The sequence below is a fragment of the Erinaceus europaeus genome, chromosome 6 (assembly GCF_950295315.1).
Source record: "Erinaceus europaeus chromosome 6, mEriEur2.1, whole genome shotgun sequence".
In the NCBI taxonomy this organism is placed as follows: domain Eukaryota; kingdom Metazoa; phylum Chordata; class Mammalia; order Eulipotyphla; family Erinaceidae; genus Erinaceus; species Erinaceus europaeus.
This window is the reverse complement of record NC_080167.1, coordinates 16,647,444-16,673,836: the sequence shown is the minus strand read 5'-3', so window position 1 is coordinate 16,673,836 and position 26,393 is coordinate 16,647,444. Positions and strand designations below refer to the sequence as shown.

The window sequence follows — 26,393 nt, the reverse complement described above, 5'->3', positions numbered from 1 at the left end:
AACTACTCACTTACCCTGTCAGTTTCCCTATTTCAAGTATCTGCCCTTTTAATTTGCAACTTTGTTAAAAAGAAAAAAATATCATTAGCTTTCCGTGGGATTGTTTGGTTTTGATTATGTATGAATGTTTAATTACAGCTCTGTCTGGAAACTTTATTTAGCATAATGTGCTTTGTGGACTGGGTGGTGGCATACCAGCTTAGGTGCACTTAGTGAGAAATGCAAGGACTGCTGGTTCGAGCCCCTGACTCCCCACCTCCCCACCTGTGGGGGTTTGCATCACAAGCAGTGAAGCACGTCTGCAGATGTGTCTATCTGTCTCGATCTTCCCCTCTCCTTTCAATTTTTCTCTGCCTTATCCAGTAAAATGGCGGGGGAGGGGGGAGGCCTACAGGAGCAATGGATTTATAGTGCCAGCACCAAGCCTCAGTGATAACTCTGGAGGCAAAAAATATATATATATATATTTTTATTATTTTTTTATTTTCCTTTTTGTTGCCCTTTTTATTGTTGTTGTAGTTATTATTATTGTTGATGTCGTTGTTAATAGGACAGAGAGAAATAGGACAGAGAGAAATGGAGAGAGGGAAGAAATGGAGGCAAGAATTGGAGGGGAAGACAGAGAAGGGGAGAGAAAGATAGACATCTGCAGACCTGCTTCACCGCCTGTGAAGCGACTCCCCTGCAGGTGGGGAGCCGGATGCTCCAACTGGGATCCTCACTACAGTCCTTGCACTTTGTGCCATGTGCGCTTAACCCACTGTGCTACCACCTGACTCCTCTTTCTTTTTTTTTTTTTAAGTATTTATTTATTTTATTTTTGAGAGAGATACAGAGAGAGATAAAGAGAGATATACCAAAATACCAGAACACTGCTCAGCTCTGGCGTATTGTGGTACAGGGGATTGAACCTGGGACTTCGGAACCTCAGGCATGAGAGTCTCTGCATAACTATTATGCTATCTACCCCTGCCCTCCAATGCTTTTTTTTAAATTGGGAATTATTCTTACACTAAGTTTTTTTTTTGTTTTTTTTTTAACTCAGCTCTGGTCTGTGGTAGAGCTGGTAACTGAATCTCGGAACTATGTTGCCATAGGAATCAGGAAAGTCCTGTTATGTAACCATTATGCTATCTCCCCAGCCTTTGCCCTAGAACTTTGTAATAAAACTAGAAAGGGGAAAATAATATTGGATAGTTTGCTAATTTTCTATCCTTTCGTATTTGAAAGTGATAACCAGTTGTTAACTTATTTATTTTCCCTTTTTGTTGCCCTTGTTGCTTTTAATCACTGTTATTATTGTTGTTATTGATATTGTTGTTGCCCGATAGGACAGAGAGAAATGGAGAAAGGAGGTGAAGACAGAGAGGGGGAGAGAAAGGTAGACACCTGCAGACCTGCTTCACCGCCTGTGAAGCGACTCCCCTGCAGGTGGGGAGCCAGGTCTCAAACCGGGATCCTTTTGCTGGTCCTTGCTCTTATGCCACATGCACTTAACCTGCTGCGCTACCGCCTGACTCTCCAATTTATTTATTGGAGAGAGACAGAAATTGTGAGTAGAGAGAGAGATAGGAAGAGATAGAGATATACCTGCAGCATTGCTTTACCACCCTGCAGGTGGGGACTGGGGGCTTGAACCCGAGTCCTCGTGCATTGTAACATGCACTTAACAGGGTATACCACCAATTGGCCCCAAAACTAGTCCTTACACCAGGGTAATGACTAGGGCTCTGTTCCTGTATGATTGTCCTGGTCTTGGTGGTTTGCAATTTTTTCTTTCTTCTTCCTTTTTTTGATAAAGGGTGGGACATGAGGGAGAGACAGAAAGGATTAGAGATACCACTATACTGCTCCAGCAGTTGTGGGTATTCCCATGCAGTAGCTATGGACTTAAACTGGGGTCCTTGCATGTGGCAAAGCATATGCTTTATTACTGTGTGAGCTCTCGCTTGGCTCTTTGAAACTACACATTTCAATTCAGTGAAAGTTCATGAGGATTTTGTAAGTGAGGTCCAGAAAAAGCAGAAGTAGTTGTGATTATTCCAGGTTCCTGAAGAGGCCTGCTCAGCTAGGCAGCCAGGACTTCTTGGGATTCAAAAGCCAATCATTAAATATGAAATCTCATCATGGCAGTACTTTGTTTTGCCAGTTTACTGAGGTTTATGGTGAAAATATGTTCATTTTAATATTGATTGTTCCCAGTCAAGCAAAGCATAGTAGGCTATCTGTATTACACAGCTACACACAGTTATTTGTATAACTGTGTATAAAACTGTGTTATTTTTGCTTTCATTTTTTCCTTTGAGACTCTGTGGTTGATGCTATTCTTGCTGAACATCTGTGTAATTTTCTTTGTAGCTCCCGGGTGTAGCTTTAGATTGGTTTTGTTTTATGCATCTGAAAATAAAAGGAATACATCTGCATATTTATCTTCATTATTGGAATTTTCCCTTTGTTTTCATAGGAGGCATTAAATACAACTGAAAATAAATTGCTTGATGCACATACTCAGATTTCTGACTTGAAAAGGTAAACTGTATTATCTTACTAATTAGCAAATACTTCTCATTGTCATTTCAGCATTTAAGTATGCATCTTTATTGAGGATTTTTAAACACTTTCAGATTCAGTTTTATCTTTCCCAGATGTGGGAAATATACTTTTGGCTTTGGCTAAAGATTTTTGAATGACTGGGTTGAATCAGTGGTGTGCCTGAGAGATGAGTTTTCCCTAATAACATGTACTTCATAGCTTAGGTGAAATTTGAATGACATTTAACCCCTGAAAAGGATTTTAAGGGGGAGTGGGTGGGTGGTAGTGCAGCGGGTTAAGCACATATGGAGCAAAGCACAAGGACTGGTGGCACAGGGATCCCGTTTTGAGACCCCGGCTCCCTGCCTGCAGGGGGATCGCTTCATAAGAGGTGAAGCAGGTCTACAGGTGTCTGTCTTTCTCTCCCCCTCTTTGTCTTTCCCTCCTCTCTTGATTTCTCTCTTCCCTATCAAACAACAATGACAGCAACAACAACAACAACAATAAAAACAATGATAAAACAACAAGGGCAACAAAAGGGATAAAATAGTCTCCAGGAGCAGTGCACCAAGCCCCAGCAATAACTCTGGAGACAAAAAAAAAAAAAAAAAAAAGAGAGTGCTCTCTATCAGATGATCTAGTTCCTGGCCCCATAGAACTCCTCCTCCTCTTCTTTTTTAAATAATATTTTTTAATATTTTCTTTTTTAATTTTTGTTTTCCTCCAGGGTTATTGCTAGGGCTCAGTGCCTGCATTATGAATCCACTGCTCCTGGAGGCCATTTTTTCCCCCTTTTGTTGCCCTTGTTGTAGCCTTGTTATGGTTATTATTGTTATTGTTAATGTTATTCATTGTTGGATAGGACAGAGAAATTGAGAGAGGAGGGGAAGACGGGGGGGGGAGTGGGGGGGGAGAAAGATAGACACCTGCAGACCTGCTTCACTGCCTGTGAAGTGACTCCCCTGCCAGTGGGGAGCTGAGGGCTCAAACCGGGATCCTTAGAAACAGGTCCTTGCGCTTTGTGCCACATGTGCTTAACCTGCTGCACTACCGCCCGACCCCCCTCTTTTAAAAATTTTTATTATTATTTTTATTTATTTATTGCATAGACACAGGCAGAAATCAATGAGGGAGATAGGGAGACAGAGATACCTGCAGCACTCCTTCCCCACTTGTGAAGCTTTCTCCCTGCAGGTGGGTACTGGGGGCTTGAACCTGGGGCCTTGCACATTGTAACATGTGCACTTGACCAGGTGCGCCATCACCCGGCCCTAATCTTTTTTTTTTTTAAACTGGTCTTTTTTTTTTTTTTTTACTTGCTAGAACAGATCAGAAATTGAGAGGGGAAGGGGAAATAGAGAGAGACACTTCTGTGTCTTTATATCACTTATAAAGTAATGTGTGCATAATGGGGTATGCCATCATCCAGCCCCTTGAAAGTTCATATTAACAGTTCTGCTTTTGTATAATAAACCTTTTTACTTATTTCTAAATCATCTTGTGAAATTGACATGTACATACATACCAGAATTTTAGTTTATCAGAAATATTTGAATTTATTTAATTGACCCATGTTTGGACTTGCAGTTAAATTCATAACATTACTGTTTACATGCTCTATTAAGTTTATTTGTTATTCCTTCTTTGATTGTAGTATTAAGGTATTTGACTTCACATTTTCTATTATTTTTTTTTTTTTTCAGGGGAGAGCGCGAACATTTTCTTTGATTTTGTTTAGCTTTTAAAGTTTTAATGGTGGCACTGTACTGTGAAAAAGTATTTTGTCATCCCTTTTCTAGACTGGTCAAGAAAATAATTTGTAGTTTAGCAGTACTTTTAAATTTATTGAAATTTATTTGATTTTATTTCTTTTAAATTAGAACAATTTCAAAACTTGAAGCTCAAGTCAAGCAAGTAGAGCATGAAAATATGTTAAGTCTTCGTCATAATTCAAAAGCTCCCACGAGACCCTCACGTGCTAAGTAAGTGTTGTTTTTTTAGAGAAATTGTGTGGGAGGGGGGAGATAGGGAGGGAAAGACAGAGACACCTGCAGTCCTGCTTCACCACTCGTGAAGCTTTCCCCCTGCAGGTGGGCACGAGGGGCTTGAACCTGTGTTCTTGTGTGTTGTAATGTGAGTGCTTAATCAGATGTGCCGCCTGGCCCCTCTGGCCCCAGTAAGTTTTGTTTTAATGTTTGTAAAGCTGAAAATAGGTGTACCTTTTTATTGAACTTAGAAGTTCATATCTCAGTCATAAGCAAATAATGTAGAATTCTGATGTATGAAAATGTCTTATGTTAAAGATTATAAAATACAGCATCCATTTGAGGAAAGAATAGTCAGATTGATGGTAAGGAGGTGTGTAGTGGGTTGGTTTTTTTACTCTGCTTATGATGTGGTTATTCTTTCTTTTTACCTGACACTGCTCAGGTCTGGCTTATGTTGGTGCTGAGGATTGAACCTGGCACTTTGGAATCTCAGGCATGAAAATCTTTTTGCATAACAGTTAAGCTACCTCCCCAGGCCATGCTATGTGATCTTACTTAATTTTTTTTTTTTAATATTTATTTATCAATGAGAGGGATAGGATGAGAGAGAGAAAGAACCAGACATCACTCTGGTACATGTGTTGCTGGGGATCGAACTTAGGACCTTATGTTTGAGAGTCCAATGCTTTATCCACTGTGCCACTGCCCAGACCACTACTTAATGTTTTAAAAGATTTGTTTATTTAATAATGAGAGGGAGAGAGAACCAGGGCATCACTCTGACATATGCAATGACAGGGATCAAAGTTCATGTTTGCAAGTCCAGTGCTCAGTCCACTGTGCCACCATCTCTGACTGCTTATTTTTCTTTTCAATATATATATATTTAGCTCATCTGTGAAGACGGGGGGGGGGTAGATTATCTCGTAATGGCTTTTATTTAGGAAACTCCAGGAATTGTATTATCTGTCAATGGGAAGACCTGTCAAGATGAATCATTAGGTATGGGTTCTTCTTAGTTTTCCTAAAATTAATTCTGCTACAGTATCTGACCATGTTTACAGGGTAAGTTTTCTCACTTGAGAAAATTTCTCATTTTTGATAGGACAGAGAAATTGGGAGGGTGAAGAGAGAGAAAGAGACACAACTGGGAGGGGCTGGGTGGTGGCTAACCTAGTTGAGCATACATGTTACAGTGCTCAAGAACCCAGGTTCGAGCCCCCAGTGCTCACCTGCAGGGGGAAAGCTTCACAAGTGGTGAAGTAGTGCTGCAGGTGTCTCTCTGTCTCTCTCCCTCTATCAGTCCCTTCCCTCTCAATTTTCTGGCTGTGTCTATCCAATAAGTAAATAAAGATTAAAAAGAAAAAAAGATACAACTGGGGCTGGGGAGACAGCATAATGGTTATGCAAAATGATTTCCATGCCGGAGGCTCTAAGGTTCCAGGTTTAATCCTTGGCGACACCGTAAACCAGAACTGAGCAGTGCTCTGGTTAAAGAGATGGAGAGGGTGAGGGTGAGGGTGAGGGTGAGGGTGAGGGTGAGGGTGAGGGTGAGGGAGAGGGTGAGGGAGAGGGAGAGAGAGATACAACTGCAGCATAGCTTCACTACTCATGAAGCTTCCCCACTTACAAGTGGGGTTGGGGCCTTAGTACACATGCATGTACTCAACCAGGTGTGCCATTGTCTGGCCTCATTGTCTGGTTCTTTCTCTTTCTCTGTCACTAATAAATAGATACTAAAAAAATAACAAAATATTTTATACAACAGATGGTATATGTCTATGATGCTTGAAATATATTGTATTTTTAAGTATTCTCATTCTAGTTTTTTTTTTAATTATGATTTGGAGATAAATTAGAAACAGTAGCAAGTAGACTATAATTTCACGATATTAAAGTCTACCAAAAGTTGTTAGATGAAAAATTTTAACTTGGGCAGGGGTAGATAGCATAATGGTTATGCAGACAGACTCCATACCTGAGCCCTATAGTCCCAGGTTCAATCCCTTCATCACCATAAGCCGGAGTTGAGCAGTGCTCTGGTTTAAAAAAAAAAAAAATTAACCTTAGTTGTTTCCAAATTACAAACTTTGTCTAAATCTTCAATTAACCTTTGTAGAAGATAGTTATTTAGAGTACAACAAATTGCATAGATGATTAAGAGAACAAAAGGGAGGGTCTAGTTTAGGCTCAGGGAAGGCATTTCCTTGGAGGGGACTGGTAAGCAGACAGGTAAGTAGCCTTGCTTATCAAAAGGATATGTAGTAAAGAATGAAAATCTTGTAGCCCAGGAGGTGGCACAGTGGATAAAATCACTGGATTCTCAAGCATGAGATCTCCAGTTCAATCCCTGGCATCACATGTGCCAGAGGGATGCTCTGGTTCTTTCTCTTTCTCTGTCACTAATAAATAGATACTAAAAAAATAACAAAATATTTTATACAACAGATGGTATATGTCTATGATGCTTGAAATATATTGTATTTTTAAAGTGAACAGGGGTGGGGTGGGGGTGGGGAGTGGATAGCATAATGGTTATGCAAAAAGACTTTCATACCTGAGATTCTTAAAGTCCCAGGTTCACACCCTGCACCACCGTAAGTAAGCCAGAGTTGACTGATGTTCTTGTAAATTAAAAATAAATAAATGAAATGAACTGGAGCTATAATGGATTAGTATAGAGAATATAAAGTACTCCTACAAATGAAGAAACAGATAATCTCAGTAGAAACTTCTCTATATATACATGAGTGTGTGTGTGTGTGTGTGTGTGAGAGAGAGAGAGAGAGATATGTCGTGGGGTTGTGAGGAGGGGCAAAGAGAGAGAAGCCACAGCACTGAAGCTTCCCTCAACATTATGGGGGCTCAGGTCAAACCATGGTAGCATACTGTTTCATCTAGCTGTTTTACCGGCTCTCTCAGTTGAAACGAATAAAAGGATGTGAATAAAGAATTCCTAGATAAAGAAGCCTAGGGGACAGGTGGTGGTGCACCTGATTGGGCACACAGTGTTATAGTGCGCAAGGACCTGGGTTCCCACCTGTAGGGGAAGGCTTTACAAGTGGTGAAGCAGTGTTGCAGGTGTCTCTTGTCTTTGTCCCTCTCTATCTCTCCTCTTGATTTCTGGCTGTCTGTTTCCAAAATATAAATAAAGGTAATAGGGAGTCGGGCAGTAGCACAGCAGGTTAAGCACACGTAGTGAGAAACGCAAGGATCAGCGTAAGGATCTTGCTTCGAGCCCCTAGCTCCCCACCTGCAGGGGAGTCCCTTCACAGGTAGTGAAGCAGGTCTGCAGGTGTCTATCTTTCTCTCACCATCTCTGTCTTCCCCTCCTCTCTTTATTTCTCTCTGTCCTATCTAACAACGATGACATCAATAACAAAAATAATAACTACAACAACAAGAAAAAAACGAGGGCAACAAAAGGGAAAATAAATATAATAAAAAATTTAAAAAAGAAAAGGCTAAATGGCTAATGAAAAGATGCTTGTTGTCACTAAGAAGCAGGAAAATGCAAGTTAGATCAATAATGTAAATAATTCATATCAAAAGACTTACCATTTAGGCAAAGATATGAAGACATAGGAACTCTCCGGAGTTGGACGGTAGCGAAGTGGGTTAAGCGCAGGTGGCGCAAAGCGCAAGCACCCGAGTAAGGATCCCGATTTGAGCCCCGGCTCCCCACCTGCAGGGGAGTCGCTTCACAAGAGGTGAAGCAGGTCTGCAGGTGTCTATCTTTCTCTCCCCTTCTCTGTCTTTCCCTCCTCTCTCCATTTCTCTGTCCTATCCAACAACAATGACATCAATAACAACAATAATAACCACAACAATAAAACAAGGGCAACAAAAGGGAATAAATAAATATAAAAAAAGAAATAGGAACTCTCAAACTACTAGTTAGACTGAAAGTTTACTAATTGGTAGTATCCAGTAAGACTAAGATGTGCACATGCCAAATTTCACAGTTGTGTTTTTTATTTCTTTTAAACAGAACCCAGTTTAGCTCTGGCTTATTATGGTGGTGCAGGGGGATTGAACCTGGGACTTTGGAGCCTCAAGCATGAGAGACTTTGCATAACCATTATGTTATCTACCTCCACCTCCTTAGAGAAGTTCTTACATGTAAATTCAGCATTGTAGAATAGTGATCAACTAAACATACATGGGATAAAGGAGGAATAACTCGAGATACTATCATGACTCTGGAAAAATGATGTGACAGAGCTGTCTTTGTTAACATGGATGAGTCTCGGATAAAACATTGAATACAGGGAGTCGGGCGGTAGCACAAAGGGTTATGTTCGTTTCTCACTCTCGCAGCACTCTAGCAACCTCTGATGTCAGCCGGCGCAAGTGGTTGATACCTGGCGCTGAGTATTCTATCTTCACCGGGCAGCCTTTGGACCTCCAGGATAGGAAAGTGGAGAGCCACCTGGAGGGATCCTGCATTTCTGGGTAAGACGACTTTTTCACAGGTCATGTTATGTCAAAAACTGCAGTTTCCTTTAAAGTGTTTGGAAAGATGTTTCTAGTTTCCTTAAGATCTTAATTTTGAAGGTCTGATTTAAAATATATATAGAAATATATACGGGGAGCTGGAAAGATAAGAGTTGAGCCCTTAGCCACATGGTTGCTCCTGTAGGGGGCAGCTTCTTGCATAGGTGGAGTGGTGCCATGATATTTCTCCTTTTCTTTCTTTTTTTTTTAATATTTATTTTATTTATTTATCCCCTTTTGTTGCCCTTGTTGTTTTATTGTTGTAGTTATTATTGTTGTCATTGTTGTTGGATAGGACAGAGAGAAATGGAGAAAGGAGGGGAAGAGAGAGAGGGAGAGAAAAAAGACAGACACCTGCAGACCTACTTCACCTCTTGTGAAGCGACTCCCCTGCAGGTTGGGAGCTGGGGCTCAAACCGGGATCCTTACCCCACTCCTTGTGCTTTGCACCACCTGCGCTTAACCCACTGCGCTACAGCCCGACTCCCAGATATTTCTCCTTTTCTTTCTTTCACCCTTAAAGGGGTAGGAGGAGGTTTGGGGGCTGGGGAGACAGCATAATGGTTATTAAAAAAAATAAATACTTTCATGCCGGAGGTTCCAAAGTCCCAGGTTCAATCCCCAGCACCACCATAAGGCAGAGCTGAGAGTACTGTGGTGTGTCTCCTCTCTGGATCTTGATCTCTTCATTAAATGAAACAAACAAACTAAAGGGGTTGGAGGAGACCGGGCAATGACTCCCCTGGTAGAGTGCACACATTCTCACATGTGACGATGTAGGTTCAAGCCCCTGATCCCTACCTGCAAGGGAGATGCCTCATGAGTGATGAAGCAGTGCTACAGGTGTCTCTTTCTTTCTCTCTCTCTCTCTTTTAATATTTTTTATTTGTTTTTATTTTTAGTAAGAGATACTGAGAGAAAAACAGACCAGAATATGACTCAGCTCTGGCTTATGGTAGTGTGGGGGATTGAACCTGGACTTGGTGCCTCAGTTGTGAAAGTCATTTGCGTAACTATTAAGCTATTTCTTCCCAGTCACTCTCCTCTTCTTCCCTTAACTTCTCTCTGACCTATCAAACCTTAAAAAAAGAAAAAAAATGCATAGAAAACGGAATCGTGTAGCCATGGAGTCCCAATGATAACCTTAGTGGCAAAAACTATTTTCATATATTTTTTTAAATTTATTGGGGAATTAATGTTTTACATTCAACAGTAAATACAATAGTTGGTACATGCATAACATTCCCCAGTTTCCCATATAACAATACAACCCGCACTAGGTCCTCTGTCATTCTTCTTGGACATGTATTCTTCTCACCCACCCACCCCAGAGTCTTTTACTTTGGTGCAATACGCCAATTCCATTTCAGGTTCTACTTGTGTTTTCTTTTCTGATCTTGTTTTTCAACTTCTGCCTGAGAGTGAGATCATCCCATACTCATCCTTCTGTTTCTGACTTATTTCACTCAACATGAATTTTTCAAGGTTCATCCAAGATCGGCTGAAAACAGTGAAGTCACCATTTTTTACAGCTGAGTAATATTCCATTGTGTATATATACCACAACTTGCTCAGCCACTCATCTGTTGTTGGACACCTGGGTTGCTTCCAGGTTTTGGCTATTACAAACTGTGCAGCTAAGAACATATGTGTACGCAGATCTTTTTGGATGGGTGTGTTGGAGTCCTTAGGATATATCCCCAGGAGAGGAATTGTAGGATCATAGGGTAGGTCCATTTCTAGCCTTCTGAGAGTTCTCCAGACTGCTCTCCACAGAGGTTGGATCAATTGACATTCCCACCAGCAGTGTAGGAGGGTTACTTTGACCCCACAACCTCTCCAGCATTTGCTGGTGTTACTTCTTCTGATGTATGACATTCTCACAGGAGTGAAGTGATATCTCATTGTTGTCTTGATTTGCATTTCTCTGACAATCAGAGACTTGGAGCATTTTTTCATGTGTTTCTCAGCCTTTTAGATCTCTTCTGTGGTGAATATTCTGTCCAAGTCCTCCCCCCATTTTTGGATGGGGTTATTTGTTGTCTTGTTGTTGAGTCTGGCAAGCTCTTTATATATGTTGGTTATTAAACTCTTATCTGATGTATGGCATGTAAAGATCTACTCCCATTCTGTGAGGGGTCTCTTGGTTTGGGTAGTAGTTTCTTTAGCTGTGCAGAAGCTTTTTAATTTGATGTAGTCCCATAGGTTTATGCTTGTCTTAGTCTTCTTTGTAATTTTATTTGTTTAATTGAAGAGTCTTTAAAATTTATGCAGAAAAGAGTCCTGCTAATATTTTCCTCTAAGTATCTGATAGTTTGTGGTCTAACATCCAAGTCCTTGATCCACTTGGAATTTAATTTTGTATTTGGTGAAATATAGTAGTTCAGTTTCATTCTTCTTCATGTTTCAACCCTTTTTTTTTTTTAATCAGAGCACTGCTCTGCTCTGGCTTTTGGTGGTGCAGGGGATTGAACCTGAGACTTTGGAGCCTCAGGCATGAGAGTCTCTTTGCATAAACATTATGCTATCTACCCCTGACCTCAACCCATTTTTTGTAACACCATTTGTTGAAGAGACTCTGCTTTCCCGATTTAATAGTCTGGGCACCTTTGTCAAAGATTAGATGTCCATAGGTGTGGGGGCTTACTTCTGGGCTCTCAATTCTATTTCACTGGTCAATGTGTCTATTCATGTTCCAGTACCAAGCAGTTTTGATGACGATAGCCCTATAATACAATTTCAGATCTGGGAGTGTGATGCCTCTGGTTCTGTTATTTTTTTCTCAAGATTGTTTCGGCAATTCTAGGTCTTTTCTGGCTCCAGATAAACATTTGTAGCATTTGTTCTATTCTCCTAAAAAATGTGCTTGGGATCTTGATGGGGATAGCATTAAATTTATAGATGGCTCTGGGTAGTATATTCACTTTGATGATGTTAATTCTTCCAACCCATGAACATGGAATATCTTTCCACTTCTTTGTGTCTTTTTCTGTTCCTTCAGTAGTAACTCATAATTTTCAGTAAACAAGTCTTTCACTTCTTTGGTTCGGTTTAGTTCTAGATATTTTATTGTTTTTGTTGCTATAGTAAAAGGAATTGATTTCTGGATTTCAATTTCTTCTAACTTAGTGTTTGCATAGAGGAATGCCACTGACTTTTGAATGTTAATTTTATAGCCTGACACCTTACTGTATTGCCTGATGATTTCCAAAAGCTTCTTGCTGGATTCCTTAGGTTTTTCTGTGTATACTATCATATCATCTGCAAATAAGGAGAGTTTGACTTCTTCTCTTCCAATCTGTATGCCTTTAATTCCTTGCTCCTGCCTGATTGCTATGGCAAGAACTTCCAACACTATGTTGAATAGTAATGGTGATAGTGGGCATCCCTGTCTAGTACCTGATCTGAGTGGAAATTCTTCCATTTTTTCACCATTGAGTATGATGTTGGCTGTAGGTTTGCTATCTATAGACTCCACTATCTTCAGGAATTTTCCATCTATTCCCATTTTTTGTAGTGTTTTGACCATAAATGGATGTTGTATTTTGTCACAGGCTTTTTCTGCATCTACTGATATGACCATGTGTTTTTTGGTCTTGCTTTTGTTAATGTGGTGGATCACATTGATTGATTTACGTATATTAAACCAACCTAGCGTGCCTGGGATAATCTCCACTTGGTCACGATGAACAATCTTTTTAATATACTGCTGTATCCGGTTGGCTAGAATATTGTTCAGTATTTTAGCATCTATGTGTTCATCAGAGATATTGCTCTGTAGTTTTCTTTTTTGGTTGTGTCCCTGTCTGCTTTTGGTATCAGAGTTATGTTGGCTTCATAGAAGCTAGAAGGGAGTATTCCTATGTCTTCAGTCTTCTGGAAGACTTTTAAAAGTAGAGGTATTAGTTCTTCTTCGAAGGTTTTGTAGAATTCATTTGTAAAGCCATCTGGTCCAGGACTTTTATTTTTGGGAAGATTTTTGATAACTGTTTCAATTTCATTAGCTGTGATGGGCCTGTTCATGTTATCTACTTCCTCTTTACTTAGTTTTGTTTTTTTTTTGTTATCAGTATTTGTATTTATTTATTTATTTATTTTTGTTGGGGAATTAATGTTTTACATTCAACAGTAAATACAATAGTTTGTACATGCATAACATTCTCCAGATTCCCATTTAACAATACAACCCCCACTATGTCATTCATCATCTTTCATGGAACTGTATTCTTCCCACCCACCCCAGAGTCTTTTACTTTGGTGCAATACGCCAATTCCATTTCAGGTTCTACTTGTGTTTTCTTTTCTGATCTTGTTTTTCAACTTCTGCCTGAGAGTGAGATCATCCCATATTCATCCTTCTGTTTCTGACTTATTTCACTCAACAGGATTTTTTCAAGGTCCATCCAAGATCAGCTGAAAACGGTGAAGTCACCATTTTTTACAGCTGAGTAGTATTCCATTGTGTATATATACCACAACTTGCTCAGCCACTCATCTGTTGTTGGACACCTGGGTTGCTTCCAGGTTTTGGCTATTACAAATTGTGGTGCCAAGAACATATGTGTACACAGATCTTTTTGGATGGGTGTGTTGGGTTCCTTAGGATATATCCCCAGGAGAGGAATTGCAGGGTCATAGGGTAGGTCCATTTCTAGCCTTCTGAGAGTTCTCCAGACTGTTCTCCACAGAGGTTGGACCAATTGACATTCCCACCAGCAGTGCAGGAGAGGGTTCCTTTGACCCCACACCCTCTCCAGCATTTGCTGCTGTTACCTTTTCTGATGTATGACATTCTCACAGGAGTGAAGTGATATCTCATTGTTGTCTTGATTTGCATTTCTCTGACAATCAGAGACTTGGAGCATTTTTTCTTGTGTTTCTCGTCCTTTTGGATCTCTTCTGTGGTGAATATTCTGTCCAAGTCCTCCCCCCATTTTTGGATGGGGTTATTTGTTGTCTTGTTGTTGAGTCTGGCAAGCTCTTTATATATGTTGGTTATTAAACTCTTATCTGATGTATGGCATGTAAAGATCTTCTCCCATTCTGTGAGGGGTCTCTTGATTTGGGTAGTGGTTTCTTTTGCTGTGCAGAAGCTTTTTAATTTGATGTAGTCCCATAGGTTTATACATGCCTTAGTCTTCTTTGTAATTGGATTCGTTTCATTGAAAATGTCTTTAAAATTTATGCGGAAAAGAGTTCTGCCAATATTTTCCTCTAAGTATTTGATAGTTTGTGGTCTAACATCCAAGTCCTTGATCCACTTGGAATTTACTTTTGTATTTGGTGAAATACAGTGATTCACTTTCATTCTTCTGCATGTTTCAACCCATTGTTTCCAACACCATTTGTTGAAGAGACTCTGCTTTCCCCATGTAATAGTCTGGGCCCCTTTGTCAAAGATTAGATGTCCATAGGTGTGGGGCCTCATTTCTGGGCTCTCAATTGTATTCCACTGGTCAGTGTGTCTATTCATATTCCAGTACCAAGCAGTTTTGATGACAATGGCCTTATAATACAGTTTGAGATCTGGGAGTGTGATGCCTCCGGTTCTGTTCTTTTTTCTCAAGATTGTTTTGGCAATTCTAGGTCTTTTCTGGTTCCAGATAAACATTTGTAGCATTTGTTCTATTCTCCTAAAAAATGTGCTTGGGATCTTGATGGGGATAGCATTATATTTGTAGATGGCTCTGGGTAATATATTCATTTTGATGATGTTAATTCTTCCACCCCATGAACATGGAATATCTTTCCACTTCTTTGTGTCTTTTTCAATTTCTCTGAGTAGTGACTCATAATTTTCAGTATACAAGTCTTTCACTTCTTTGGCTAGGTTTACTCCTAGATATTTTATTGTTTTTGTTGCTATAGTAAAAGGAATTGATTTCTGGATTTCAATTTCTTCTAGCTTACTGTTTGCATAGAGGAATGCCACTGACTTTTGAATGTTAATTTTATAGCCTGACACCTTACTGTATTGCCTGATGATTTCCAAAAGCTTCTTGCTGGATTCCTTAGGTTTTTCCATGTATACTATCATGTCATCTGCAAATAAGGAGAGTTTGACTTCTTCTCTTTTCCAATCTGTATGCCTTTAATTCCTTGCTCCTGCCTGATTGCTATGGCAAGAACTTCCAACACTATGTTGAATAGTAATGGTGATAGTGGGCATCCCTGTCTAGTACCTGATCTGAGTGGAAATTCTTCCATTTTTTCACCATTGAGTATGATGTTGGCTGTAGGTTTGCTATCTATAGACTCCACTATCTTCAGGAATTTTCCATCTATTCCCATTTTTTGTAATGTTTTGATCATAAAGGGATGTTGTATTTTGTCACAGGCTTTCTCTGCATCTATTGATATGACCATGTGTTTTTTGGTCTTGCTTTTGTTGATGTGGTGGATCACATTGATTGATTTACGTATATTAAACCAACCTTGCATGGCTGGGATAAACCCCACTTGGTCACGATGAACAATCTTTTTAATATACTGCTGTATCCGGTTGGCTAGAACTTTGTTCAATATTTTTGCATCTATGTTCATCAGAGATATTGGTCCGTAGTTTTCTTTTTTGGTTGTGTCCCTGTCTGCTTTTGGTATCAGGGTGATGTTGGCTCCATAGAAGCTGGCAGGGAGTATTGCAGTGTCTTCAATCTTCTGGAAGACTTTTAAAAGTAGAGGTATTAGTTCTTCTTTGAAGGTTTTGTAGAATTCATTTGTAAAACCATCTGGTCCAGGACTTTTATTTTTGGGAAGATTTTTGATAACTGTTTCAATTTCATTAGCTGTGATGGGCCTGTTCATGTTATCTACTTCCTCTTTACTTAGTTTTGGAAGTTGGTAGGTATCTAGGAAATCGTCCATTTCTTCCAGGTTCGCTAGCTTGGTGGCATATAGTTGTTCATAGAAGCCTCGCATGATATGTTGAATTTCTGCGGTGTCTGTTGTGATATCTCCTCTTTCATTTAGTATCCGATTTATTTGGGCCTTTTCCCTTTTTTGTTTTGTGAGTCTGGCTAAAGGTTTGTTGATTTTGTTCACTCTTTCGAAGAACCAACATTTACTTTCGTTGGATCTTTTGTATGGTTTTCTTATTTTCAATGTTATTGATTTCTGCCCTAACTTTAGCGATTTCTGTCCTTTTGGTTGCTTTAGGGTTCCTTTGTTCTTCTTCTTCTAGGTCTTTAAGATGTGCAATCAGGCCGTTTCCTAATGTGTGCTTGTATGGCTATGAACTTCCCTCTCAGTACTGCCTTAGCTGTGTCCCAGATACTTTGGTAGCTTGTGTCTTCATTTTCATTGAACTCTCGAAACATTTTGATTTCTTCCTTTATTTCCTCTTTGATCCAGAAGTTGTTAAGAAGTGTACTGTTGAGCTTACACATTTTTGTACTATTACTAATCTCTTGTTGATTGTTAAGTGTTAGTTTAATTCTACTGTGGTCTGAGAAGATGCATGGGATGATTTCAGTGCTCTTGAATTTGCTGATGCTGTCTTTGTAGCCTAACATATGGTCTGTCCTTGAGAATGACCCATGTGGACTTGAGTAAAATGTGTATTCCAGTTTCTTGGTATGAATGACTCTGAAAATGTCCAGTAGTTCTAGTTTATCTATCTCTTCATTTAGCTCCCTTATGTCTTTATTGATTTTCTGCCTGGATGATCTGTCAAGTTGAGAGAATGGAGTGTTGAAGTCCCCTACTATAACTGTGTTGCTGTTAATATATTGCTGTAGCCCTTTCAGTAGATGTTTGATGTATTTAGATGGCTTCTCATTGGGTGCATAGATGTTAATGATTATAAAGTCCTCTTGATTGACTGATCCTCTGAGCATGAAGTAGTGTCCATTCCTATCTTTTTTAATCTTATCTATTTTAAAGTCTATCGTGTCAGATATGAGAATAGCTGTTCCTGCCCTTTTTTGTGGGCCATTGGCTTGTATGATAGTTTTCCATCCTTTCACTTTAAGTCTGTGTTTGTCTTGTTGAGTTAGGTGGGTTTCCTGTAGACAGCATATTGTTGGATTGTATTTTCTGATCCATCTTCCTACTCTGTGTCTTTTAATAGGTGAATTCAGGCTGTTGACATTTATTGATATCAAAGATTAAAGATATTTAACGCCATTCTTGTAGAGTTTTATATTGTTCTGATATATGGCCTATTTATGGTGGTCTGTTTATAAGAGACCTTTCAGAACTTTTTTCAGGGCAGGCTTGGTGATAGTTGATTCCTTCAACTGTTGCTTGTCTGAGAAGGTTTTGATGCCTCCATCTAGTCTGAATGACAGTCTAGCAGGATACAGTAGTCTTGGTTGAAAGCCTTTCTCATTGAGCACTTGATAGATATCTTGCCATGCTCTTCTGGCCTGCAGTGTTTGTGTGAAGTCTTCTGCTAATCTTATGGGTTTTCCTCTGTAGGTGACTCATTGTTTTTCTCTTGCAGCCTTCAGGATCCTTTCTTTATCCTTACTCCTTCCATTCTAAATATGATGTTTCTTGGTGTCTTTAAGTCTGGGTTAATTCTATTTGGGACCCTCTGGGCTTCTTGAGTCTTTGTGTCTTTGATGTTGTATAGACTAGAGAAGTTTTCAGCTATTATGGCCTAAAGAATGCTTTCTTCCTCTCCCTCTCTTCTTCCTCTGGTAAGCCAATAATGCGTATATTGTTTCTTTTGAAGTCATCTCATAGGACTCTGTTGTTTTCAGTCTCTCTTAATCTCTCTTTGAAATCTCTTACTTCTTTTTTAGTTGTCTCTAATTCGTCCTTGATCTTGCTAATTCTGTCTTCAGCCTCATTGATTCTATTCTCTCTGCCCTCTACTGTTTTCTGGAGTTCATCTATTTTGTTTCCCTGTTCTGATACTGTTTTAGCTTGTTCAGCTAGTTGTGTTCATAGCTCAGTTATTTCAGCTTTCAGCTCTCTAATAACGTTGAGATAATTAGTGTTTTCTTCCAGAGTCTCATTTGTTGTTCCTGTATTTCTGATTACAATTCTTTCAAACTCTTACTCCTGTGATTATTTCCTTAACTAATGTTTGGATGTTGACCTCATTATTTTGTGCTTCACCCTTTGGGGGGCTTTTAGCTGGACTCTTGTCCTGGTTTATTTCTCCAATATTTCTTCTTGTTGGTTTAACCATTTTATATATTATGTTATGAGTTCCCTCTCTCAGTACTTTTCAAATTACTGATCACTATTCCCTAGGTTGACTTTTGTCTAAGTAAGGTAAATAAAGGGTTCATAGTGGTGGAAGGTAACAGTTGTTTCAATAGTATTTTAATCCCTGATTTGGAGCTCAGTGGCTTAAAAGCCTCTTTTGTTCTTTTTCTTCCCGGTAGGCTCTGGGAGCCTGAGGGCTTTTAAACTATAAGTAGGCTTCTTAGCTTAACCACTGACTCCTGACCAAGAGATAAAGCAGGGTATGGCAGAGATAATCCAGTGGTTATGCAAAGAGACTTTCACAGCCCCACCGCTATGCCACCAAGGTATAGGTCTTCTCCTGAGTTTCCTGGTTTGATCTCTGTCCCCTGGTATCCCTCCCTGCCACTGCTCCAGATTCTGAGGGCAGTAGCAATGGAGACTCAGAGTTGCACTTGGTGAGTCTCAGGGGAGTCCTCTCCTCCCTTCAGCTGTCCCCTTGTTGGTGGAACAGACTGGAAGTGGTGTCTCAACTGATAATCTGCTGGACTGTTAGCAGCCACTTAATCTCTCCCTAGGCTCCTCTCTGTCCACCAGCCACGCGTGTTTGCAGTCACCAGTAATTTGTTGGGTTCCTGAAGTCATTCTAGTCCTATTTTGTTTCGGTCCCGGGTGGTCTCCTTAGGTATTCCTAGTTGATCCCGGAGAGGTGAAGAGAAGAGAGGAGAGGAGAGGAGGGGAGGGGAGGGGAGGGGAGGGGAGGGGAGGGGAGGGGAGGGGAGGGGAGAGGAGAGGAGAGAAACAGATTTGCTTCTGCTCGTAGCCCCGCCTCCTATTTTCATATTTCGAGAGAGAAGGAGCAACACCAAAGTACCACTCCATCATTCATGGAGTTCTACCCATTCTTGTTTTTGGTGCTGTGGTGTGGAGGATTGATTCCAGGGCTTCATGCATGGAAGTCATTGCTTTACCTCCTGACCTACCTTCTGGGCCCCTTATTATATAAAAGGCTAATGCTTTTTTTTTTTTTTTTTTTTTTAAGGCTAATGCTTTTAAGCTATTTTGCTGTCATCAGCTGTGCAGAGCAACCTCCTACACACCCCTATCCTCTAACATTAGTGTGCACACACAGGCTTGCTATTCAGACAGGGTGTGGAGTCTCTCACCTTCCTGATAGCCTGAGCCTCTGGGCAGCCTTGTCCACTTACTCTATGGTGTCACATAACACAGATTTCCGTATGTGCAGGGGTGGGAGAAAGACTGGGGTGAACTATTTTTATTATCTTTATTTATTGGATAGCGGCAGCCAGAAATTTAAAAGAAGGAAGTGGTAGAGAGGCAGAGAGATAGATACACCTGCAGCACTACTTCACTCGTGAAGCTTTCCTCCTGTAGGTGAAGACTGGGGGCTTGCACCTGAGTCCTTGCACATTGTAACATGTGCTCTCAACGAAGTGCACCGCCACCCAGCCCCAGGATGAACCATCTTTAGATACTGATTTCCTTTTCATTTGTTTGTACTAGAAAGCACTACATAGTTGTCATGGACTGTAATTATGAGCGCTCATGTCATTCCCTTGACAATCCCAGTAATTTGTGAGTCTTGGTTTGAGCAGTTTACTAAAGTCCGGGGTGGGTGGGTGGGGGGCTTAAACAACAGCCATTTACATCCAGTTTTGGAGGTTGGAAGTCCAAGATCAGGGTTCCATTGTGGATTCTTGGTCAGATCCCTCTTCCTGGTTATATATTCACCTAGCCTATCCTTGGTGCAGGTGCAAAGAGTGAACTTGAATTCCATCCTCTCTGAGAACACCCATTCTACCATGGGGGCTCCACTCTCATGATCAGCTCTAAACCCATTCATCTCCAAACAACATCGCTTAGAGGGCTAAGGGTTCTATGTGTATGAATTCGAGGGAAGTCAGATAATCACCCCTCACAATATGTATCTTACACTTAATATTTAAGGTACCATTCTCCTCCAGAAAAGGATTCTTCTGGAAGTTCACCAGCAAGCCTATTAACAAAAAAACAGAGAGAGACTTCAGAAACACCAATAATGAAAGCTTTAAAAGAATTTGGTGAAGAAAAATTATTTAAAAACTGGGGTACACAGACAGAGAAAGAAGACGCTTCAAATAGTAAGTGTTCCATGTGTGATGCATATATAGACTTCACACAGGTGTTTCCCTCTTTCTCTTCCAGTTATATTACCTTCTTTTCTTTTTTTTTTTTCCTCTTTTTTGTTTCTTTTTAAAAAGATTCATTAATGAGAGGGCGGGGGAGATAACATAATGGTTATACAGAAGATATTCATGTGTGCGGCTCCAAAGCCCAGGTTCAAGCCCCCTCATCACCATAAGCTAGAGCTGAGTAGCGCTCTGGTAAGAGAGGGAGGGAGGGAGGAAGAAAGGGGGAGAGAGAGATAAAGGGGAAAAAAAAGGAAGAAAAAGTTTATTCATGAGAAGGAGAACCAGAGCATCACTCAGGCTTATGCGTTTATAGGGACTGAACTAGAGACCCACACATGCAGATCAGATGTTGTTACTAGCAAACTACCTCTCCAGCAGCTAGATTACTTTACTCAAATTGAAATTTTTGGGAGCTGGGAGATAGCTCACTTAGTAGAATACACATGCCACCATACAAAGGAACGTCGGTTGGAGCCCTCGGCCACCACACGAGTGCGTCTGCACAAGACAAGCTTCACGAGCGGTGGAGTGGTGCTGTGCTGTCTTTCTTCTGTATTTCTCCCTCTCCCTCTCTGTGTCTCATCCTCTGTTTCAGACAAACATTCCTTTGGGATTGGTGGCATTGTACAGGCCAAAGCCTGAGCTAAGATCCTGGTGGAAGAAAAGCAAACATTTTACTGGTGCTCCAGGAAATGTTGTAGTGGATAAAGCATTAGACTTCCTACATGAAGTCTCAAGTTCCATCCCTGGCAGCACATGTAGGCAGAGTAAGCTTTGGTTCGCTCGCTCACCTTCTATCACTCTCATACATTAATTAATAAATTAATTAAAACAGCATTTTCCTGCTGCATTAGCCCTATGGGATTCCCTGGTTAATAATTTATCACAAGAGCCAGTTGGTGGCACACAGGCTAGCGCATGCACATTGCCATGTGTGAAGACCCAGGTTCAAGCCCCTGTCCCTCCATGGAGGGGGAAGCTTCATGAACATAGTGCTGCACGTCCCCCCTTTTCTCCCTCCCTCCCTCTCTGTCCAAAAATAAACAAACAATAACAAATAAACAAAAAAAACCAATCCAGTAGGAATAGTGGAGTCATGCTAGCACTGAACCTCAGCAATAACCCTGGTAGCAAAAAAGTACAAGACTTTCGGGGTGTCTCTCTCCTTCTCCGGCAGGGTGGCCTCCAGGGGAAAGGTAACGGGCTGGTTCTTTCTCGCTCACGACAGGGGTGACACGAAGTAAAAGACACCAGGGGACTCTTAGCGTGAATCTAGAATCTGAGTCCTTGAGTCCCAGAATCCTAGAGTCCGTTTATTAGCAAAATTGACATAAGTTAAATAGAAAAGCAATGGAGGTAATTATTGTTGAAATATGACAGAAATTACAGGTTTCTTAACAGTCAGCATGCCCCCAACGTAGGGGGCTGGTATGACAGGAATTGATGAGATACAAAACAGTTATTTTCCATGACACAAGCAACTTAATTATCCAAAGGTATTTGAGAGAAGCATGGGGGTTAAACCCGTAGGGTGAGACAGAAAGAAGATGAATATCAAAAGGTCATATAGTTTGGAATTTCTCGTTTGGGGTCTGAGGTGGGTGATGAAGTGTGTGATAAGATGTGTTCTTCTGTGATCAGAAGGTGACTTTGAATGAGTGAATCTGCAGCCATGTGGCCTGCAGTTAATAGAGGGAAGTACTGGGGTATCTGTGGGCCTGAGAGTCAAGAAGGAAAGAACCAAGTCTGAGTTTCCCCCCTTAGGCTCACCTCGGTTGAGAGAGACTTACCAAGAGGTTATCTTCTCAGACCTCCATCCAAAGATGGGGGTGGTTCTCCCTAAGCTCTATCAGGCTTACACATGTTCCCAACACAAGACAAAGGAAAAGAAAAAAAGAGAGAGAGAGAAAGAAAAGGTTTATCACAGGGTATATACCATGTTACCTTTATGTGAAGCAGATTACATGTTACATTGTTATTATTAAAATTTACGACATTCTTTTTAAGTTTGAATTTAAACATTTTGATTTTTTTAAATCATTATCACCAGGGCTTTTACTTGGGTGCAGTGCCTATACAGACGAATACATCACTTTTGGTGGCCATATTCCTCCTGACTTTTTTTTTTTCTAATTTTCTTTTTGATAGGAGTAAAAGAAAGGTAGTAAGAGAGAAAGAGAGACACCTCAGCTTTACCACTTGTGAAGTCTCTCCCCCTGAAGGTGGGGACTGGGGACTTAAACCTGAGTCCTCATGCATAGCAATGTGTGCACTCTATTGGGTACACCACCACCTGGTCTATTATTATTACTCTATTATTATTATTATTTAATGTGATGCCTGGGAAGAACCTAGGACCTTGTACATACATGACACCATTGAGCTACCTCCCAGTCCAATTTTTATTCTGTGTTAAAAAAAAAAAAGAAAAGATTTGGGGCCAGGCAGTGACACACTTCATTACTGTGTACAAGGACCCTGGTTCAAACCCATGGTCCCCACCTGCAGGGGGAAGGTTCACAAGTGGTGGAGAAGGGCTGCAGGTGTCTCTCTGTCTCTCTCCCTTTCAATTTCTCTCTGTCTCTACTCAGTAATAAATAAAATTAAAATAAAGAAAAATCTTTAAAAAAAAAGGATTTAGGGGAGTTAGGTGGTAGCGCAGCAGCTTAAGCTCAGGTGGCGCAAAGCGCAAGGACTGGCTTAAGGATCCTGGTTTGAGCCCCCAGCTCCCCACCTGCAGGGTGGTCGCTTCACAGGCAGTGAAGCAGGTCTGCAGGTGTCTATCTTTCTCTCCCCTCTCTGTCTTCCCCTCCTCTCTCCATTTCTGTCCTAACAGTGATGACATCAATAACAATAATAATGACAATAACAATAAAAAGCAACAAGGGCAGCAAAAGGGAAAATAAATAAATAAATATAAAAAAATTTAAAATCTTAAAAAAGATTTAAATTTTGTCAGTGTTTTATTTTTATAAATAAAAATTAAAAAGAAAAAAAGACAAATTACATATGAGAACATTTCACATCTTCCCCCCTCACAGTCATATCACACTCTGGTATGTAGTAGTGCTGGGGCTGAACTAGGAACCTCAGGCATGCCAGTCTAACGGTCACTGAGCCATTCCCCTGGGGGCTTTATTCTGCATTTTTGAGGCCCAGGGAAGGAAATACTAAAGCATCTATCCCCATCTATATGGTCCCCTTGGTTTGCTGTTCACAGTGCTCCCATGCTGTGTCAGGATTGAACTTGGGTTCTCACTCATGGTCAGGCAAGTGTTCTCCCTGCTGAGCCACCTCCTGGGCTCCATATGTGGTATCCTGTCTCCATTACTTTGTCTTACTTATCACCATCAAAAGTTGTGACAGGGAGTTGGGTGGTAGCACAGTGGGTTAAGCACAGGTGGCACAAAACGCCAGGACTGACATAAGGATCTAGGTTTGAGCCCCAGGCTCCTCACCTGCAGGGGAATTGCCTCACATGCGGTGAAGCAGGTCTGTAGGTGTCTGTCTTTCTCTCCCCCTATCTTCCCCATCTCTCTCCATTTCTCTCTGTCCTAGCCAACAACAACAACATCAATAACTACAACAATAAACTTTTTTTTTTAAATAAAAAAAAAAAGGTTGTGACAGCTGAGGTGGGGTGGTGGCAAACTGGGTTGAGCACACATGTTAGATTGCACAAGGACCTGGGTTCGAACCCTTGTTCCCTTACTTTCAAGGGGAAAGCTTCATAAGTAGTGAAGCAGTGTTGTACATGTCTCTCTTTCTCTCTATTTCCCCAAGCCCTCTCAAGTTCTGGCTGTCTCTATCCAATAAAGAAACATAATAAAAAATTTAAAAAGTTGTGACGGTGACCCATGAGGTGGTAGCACCACATTAGAATGCAGGGCTTGCAGGTGTCTATCTTTTCCTCTCTCTGTCTTCCTCTTTTCTCTCCATTTTTCTCTGTCCTATCCAGCAACAATGACATCAATAAGAACAACAACAACGACGATAACAACAGGGCAACAAAAAGGGAAAAAATGGTCTCCAGGAGCAGTGAATTTGTAGTGCAGGCACCGTGCCCCAGCGATAACCCTGGAGGGAAAAACAAAAAGAATGTAGAGCTTGATAGCTTGAGGTCTGGAGGTCAGCAGGCTATCTTGATATTCTGTTAATAGATCTCCGACAGAATTAACATCATCACAATGAATACATTACCCAGAGCCACCTACAAATTTAATGCCACCTCCATCAAGATCCCAAGCACATTTTTTAGGAGAATAGAAAAAATGCTACAAATGTTTATCTGGAACCAGAAAAGACCTAGAATTGCCAAAACAATCTTGAGAAAAAAGAACAGAACTGGAGGCATCAGACTCCCAGATCTCAAACTGTATTATAGGGCCATTGTCATCAAAACTGCTTGGTACTGGAACATGAACAGACACACTGACCAGTGGAATAGAATTGAGAGCCCAGAAGTGAGCCCCCACACCTATGGACATCTAATCTTTGACAAAGGGGCCCAGACTATTACATGGGGAAAGCAGAGTCTCTTCAACAAATGGTGTTGGAAACAATGGGTTGAAACATGCAGAAGAATAAAAGTGAATCACTGTATTTCACCAAATACAAAAGTAAATTCCAAGTGGATCAAGGACTTGGATGTTAGACCACAAACTATCAAATACTTAGAGGAAAATATTGGCAGAACTCTTTTCTGCATAAATTTTAAAGACATTTTCAATGAAACGAATCCAATTACAAAGAAGACTAAGGCAAGTATAAACCTATGGGACTACATCAAATTAAAAAGCTTCTTCACAGCAAAAGAAACCACTACCCAAACCAAGAGACCCCTCACAGAATGGGAGAAGATCTTTACATGCCATACATCAGACAAAAGGCTAATAACCAGAATATATAAAGAACTTGCAAATCTCAACAAGACAATAACCCCATCCAAAAATGGGGGGAGGACTTGGACAGAATATTCACCACAGAAGAGATCCAAAAGGACGAGAAACACAAGAAAAAATGCTCCAAGTCTCTGATTGTCAGAGAAATGCAAATCAAGACAACAATGAGATACCACTTCACTCCTGTGAGAATGTCATACATCAGAAAAGGTAACAGCAGCAAATGCTGGAGAGGGTGTAGGGTCAAAGGAACCCTCCTGCACTGCTGGTGGGAATGTCAATTGGTCCAACCTCTGTGGAGAACAGTCTGGAGAACTCTCAGAAGGCTAGAAATGGACCTACCCTGCAATTTCTCTTCTGGGGATATATCCTAAGGAACCCAACACACCCATCCAAAAAGATCTGTGTACACATATGTTCTTGGCAGCACAATTTGTAATAGCCAAAACCTGGAAGCAACCCAGGTGTCCAACAATAGATGAGTGGCTAAGCAAGTTGTGGTATATATACACAATGGAATACTACTGAGCTGTAAAAAATGGTGACTTCACCGTTTTCAGCTGATCTTGGATGGACCTTGAAAAAATCCTGTTGAGTGAAATAAGTCAGAAACAGAAGGATGAATATGGGATGATCTCACTCTCAGGCAGAAGTTGAAAAACAAGATCAGAAAAGAAAACACAAGTAGAACCTGAAATGGAATTGGTGTATTGCACCAAAGTAAAAGACTCTGGGGTGGGTGGGGGGGAGAATACAGGTCCATGAAGGATGATAAATGACATAGTGGGGGTTGTATTGTTAAATGGGAAACTGGGGAATGTTATGCATGTACAAACTATTGTATTTACTGTTGAATGTAAAACATTAATTCCCCAATAAAGAAATTAAAAAAATAGATCTCCAATGTATTCATAAAGTAAGATGTAATATTTCCTACTTCCTCTTCCCTTCTTTGTTACTGAATGTGGACCATTAGGACAAGAAGTATCTTTTTTTGTTTGTTTGTTTGTTTTTAACCAGAGCACTGTTCAGCTCTGGCTTATGGTGGTGTGGGGGATTGAACATGGGACTTTGGAGCCTCAGGCAAGGAGAAGAAGTATCTTTAACAGTATTGTTTTCTTATGGGCTCAGGTGAACAGTACTCA

At 40.6% G+C, this 26,393-nt stretch overlaps 1 protein-coding gene across 12 annotated transcripts in view; it reads left to right on the top strand.

Moving 5' to 3' along the window:
• Window positions 1-26,393, top strand: part of MPHOSPH9 (M-phase phosphoprotein 9) — a 93,953-nt gene that overhangs the window by 54,299 nt on the left and 13,261 nt on the right. For all 12 annotated transcript variants that reach the window (XR_009550406.1, XM_060193237.1, XM_060193241.1 and 9 more), the window contains 4 exons: window positions 2,465-2,529; window positions 4,413-4,514; window positions 8,841-8,975; window positions 20,124-20,296. Coding sequence is in view for 11 of the 12 variants with exons in the window: in XM_060193237.1 (XP_060049220.1) it covers window positions 2,465-2,529; window positions 4,413-4,514; window positions 8,841-8,975; window positions 20,124-20,296 (475 nt within the window). In the remaining variant the exon portion in view is untranslated. The remainder of the gene's footprint in view (window positions 1-2,464; window positions 2,530-4,412; window positions 4,515-8,840; window positions 8,976-20,123; window positions 20,297-26,393) is intronic.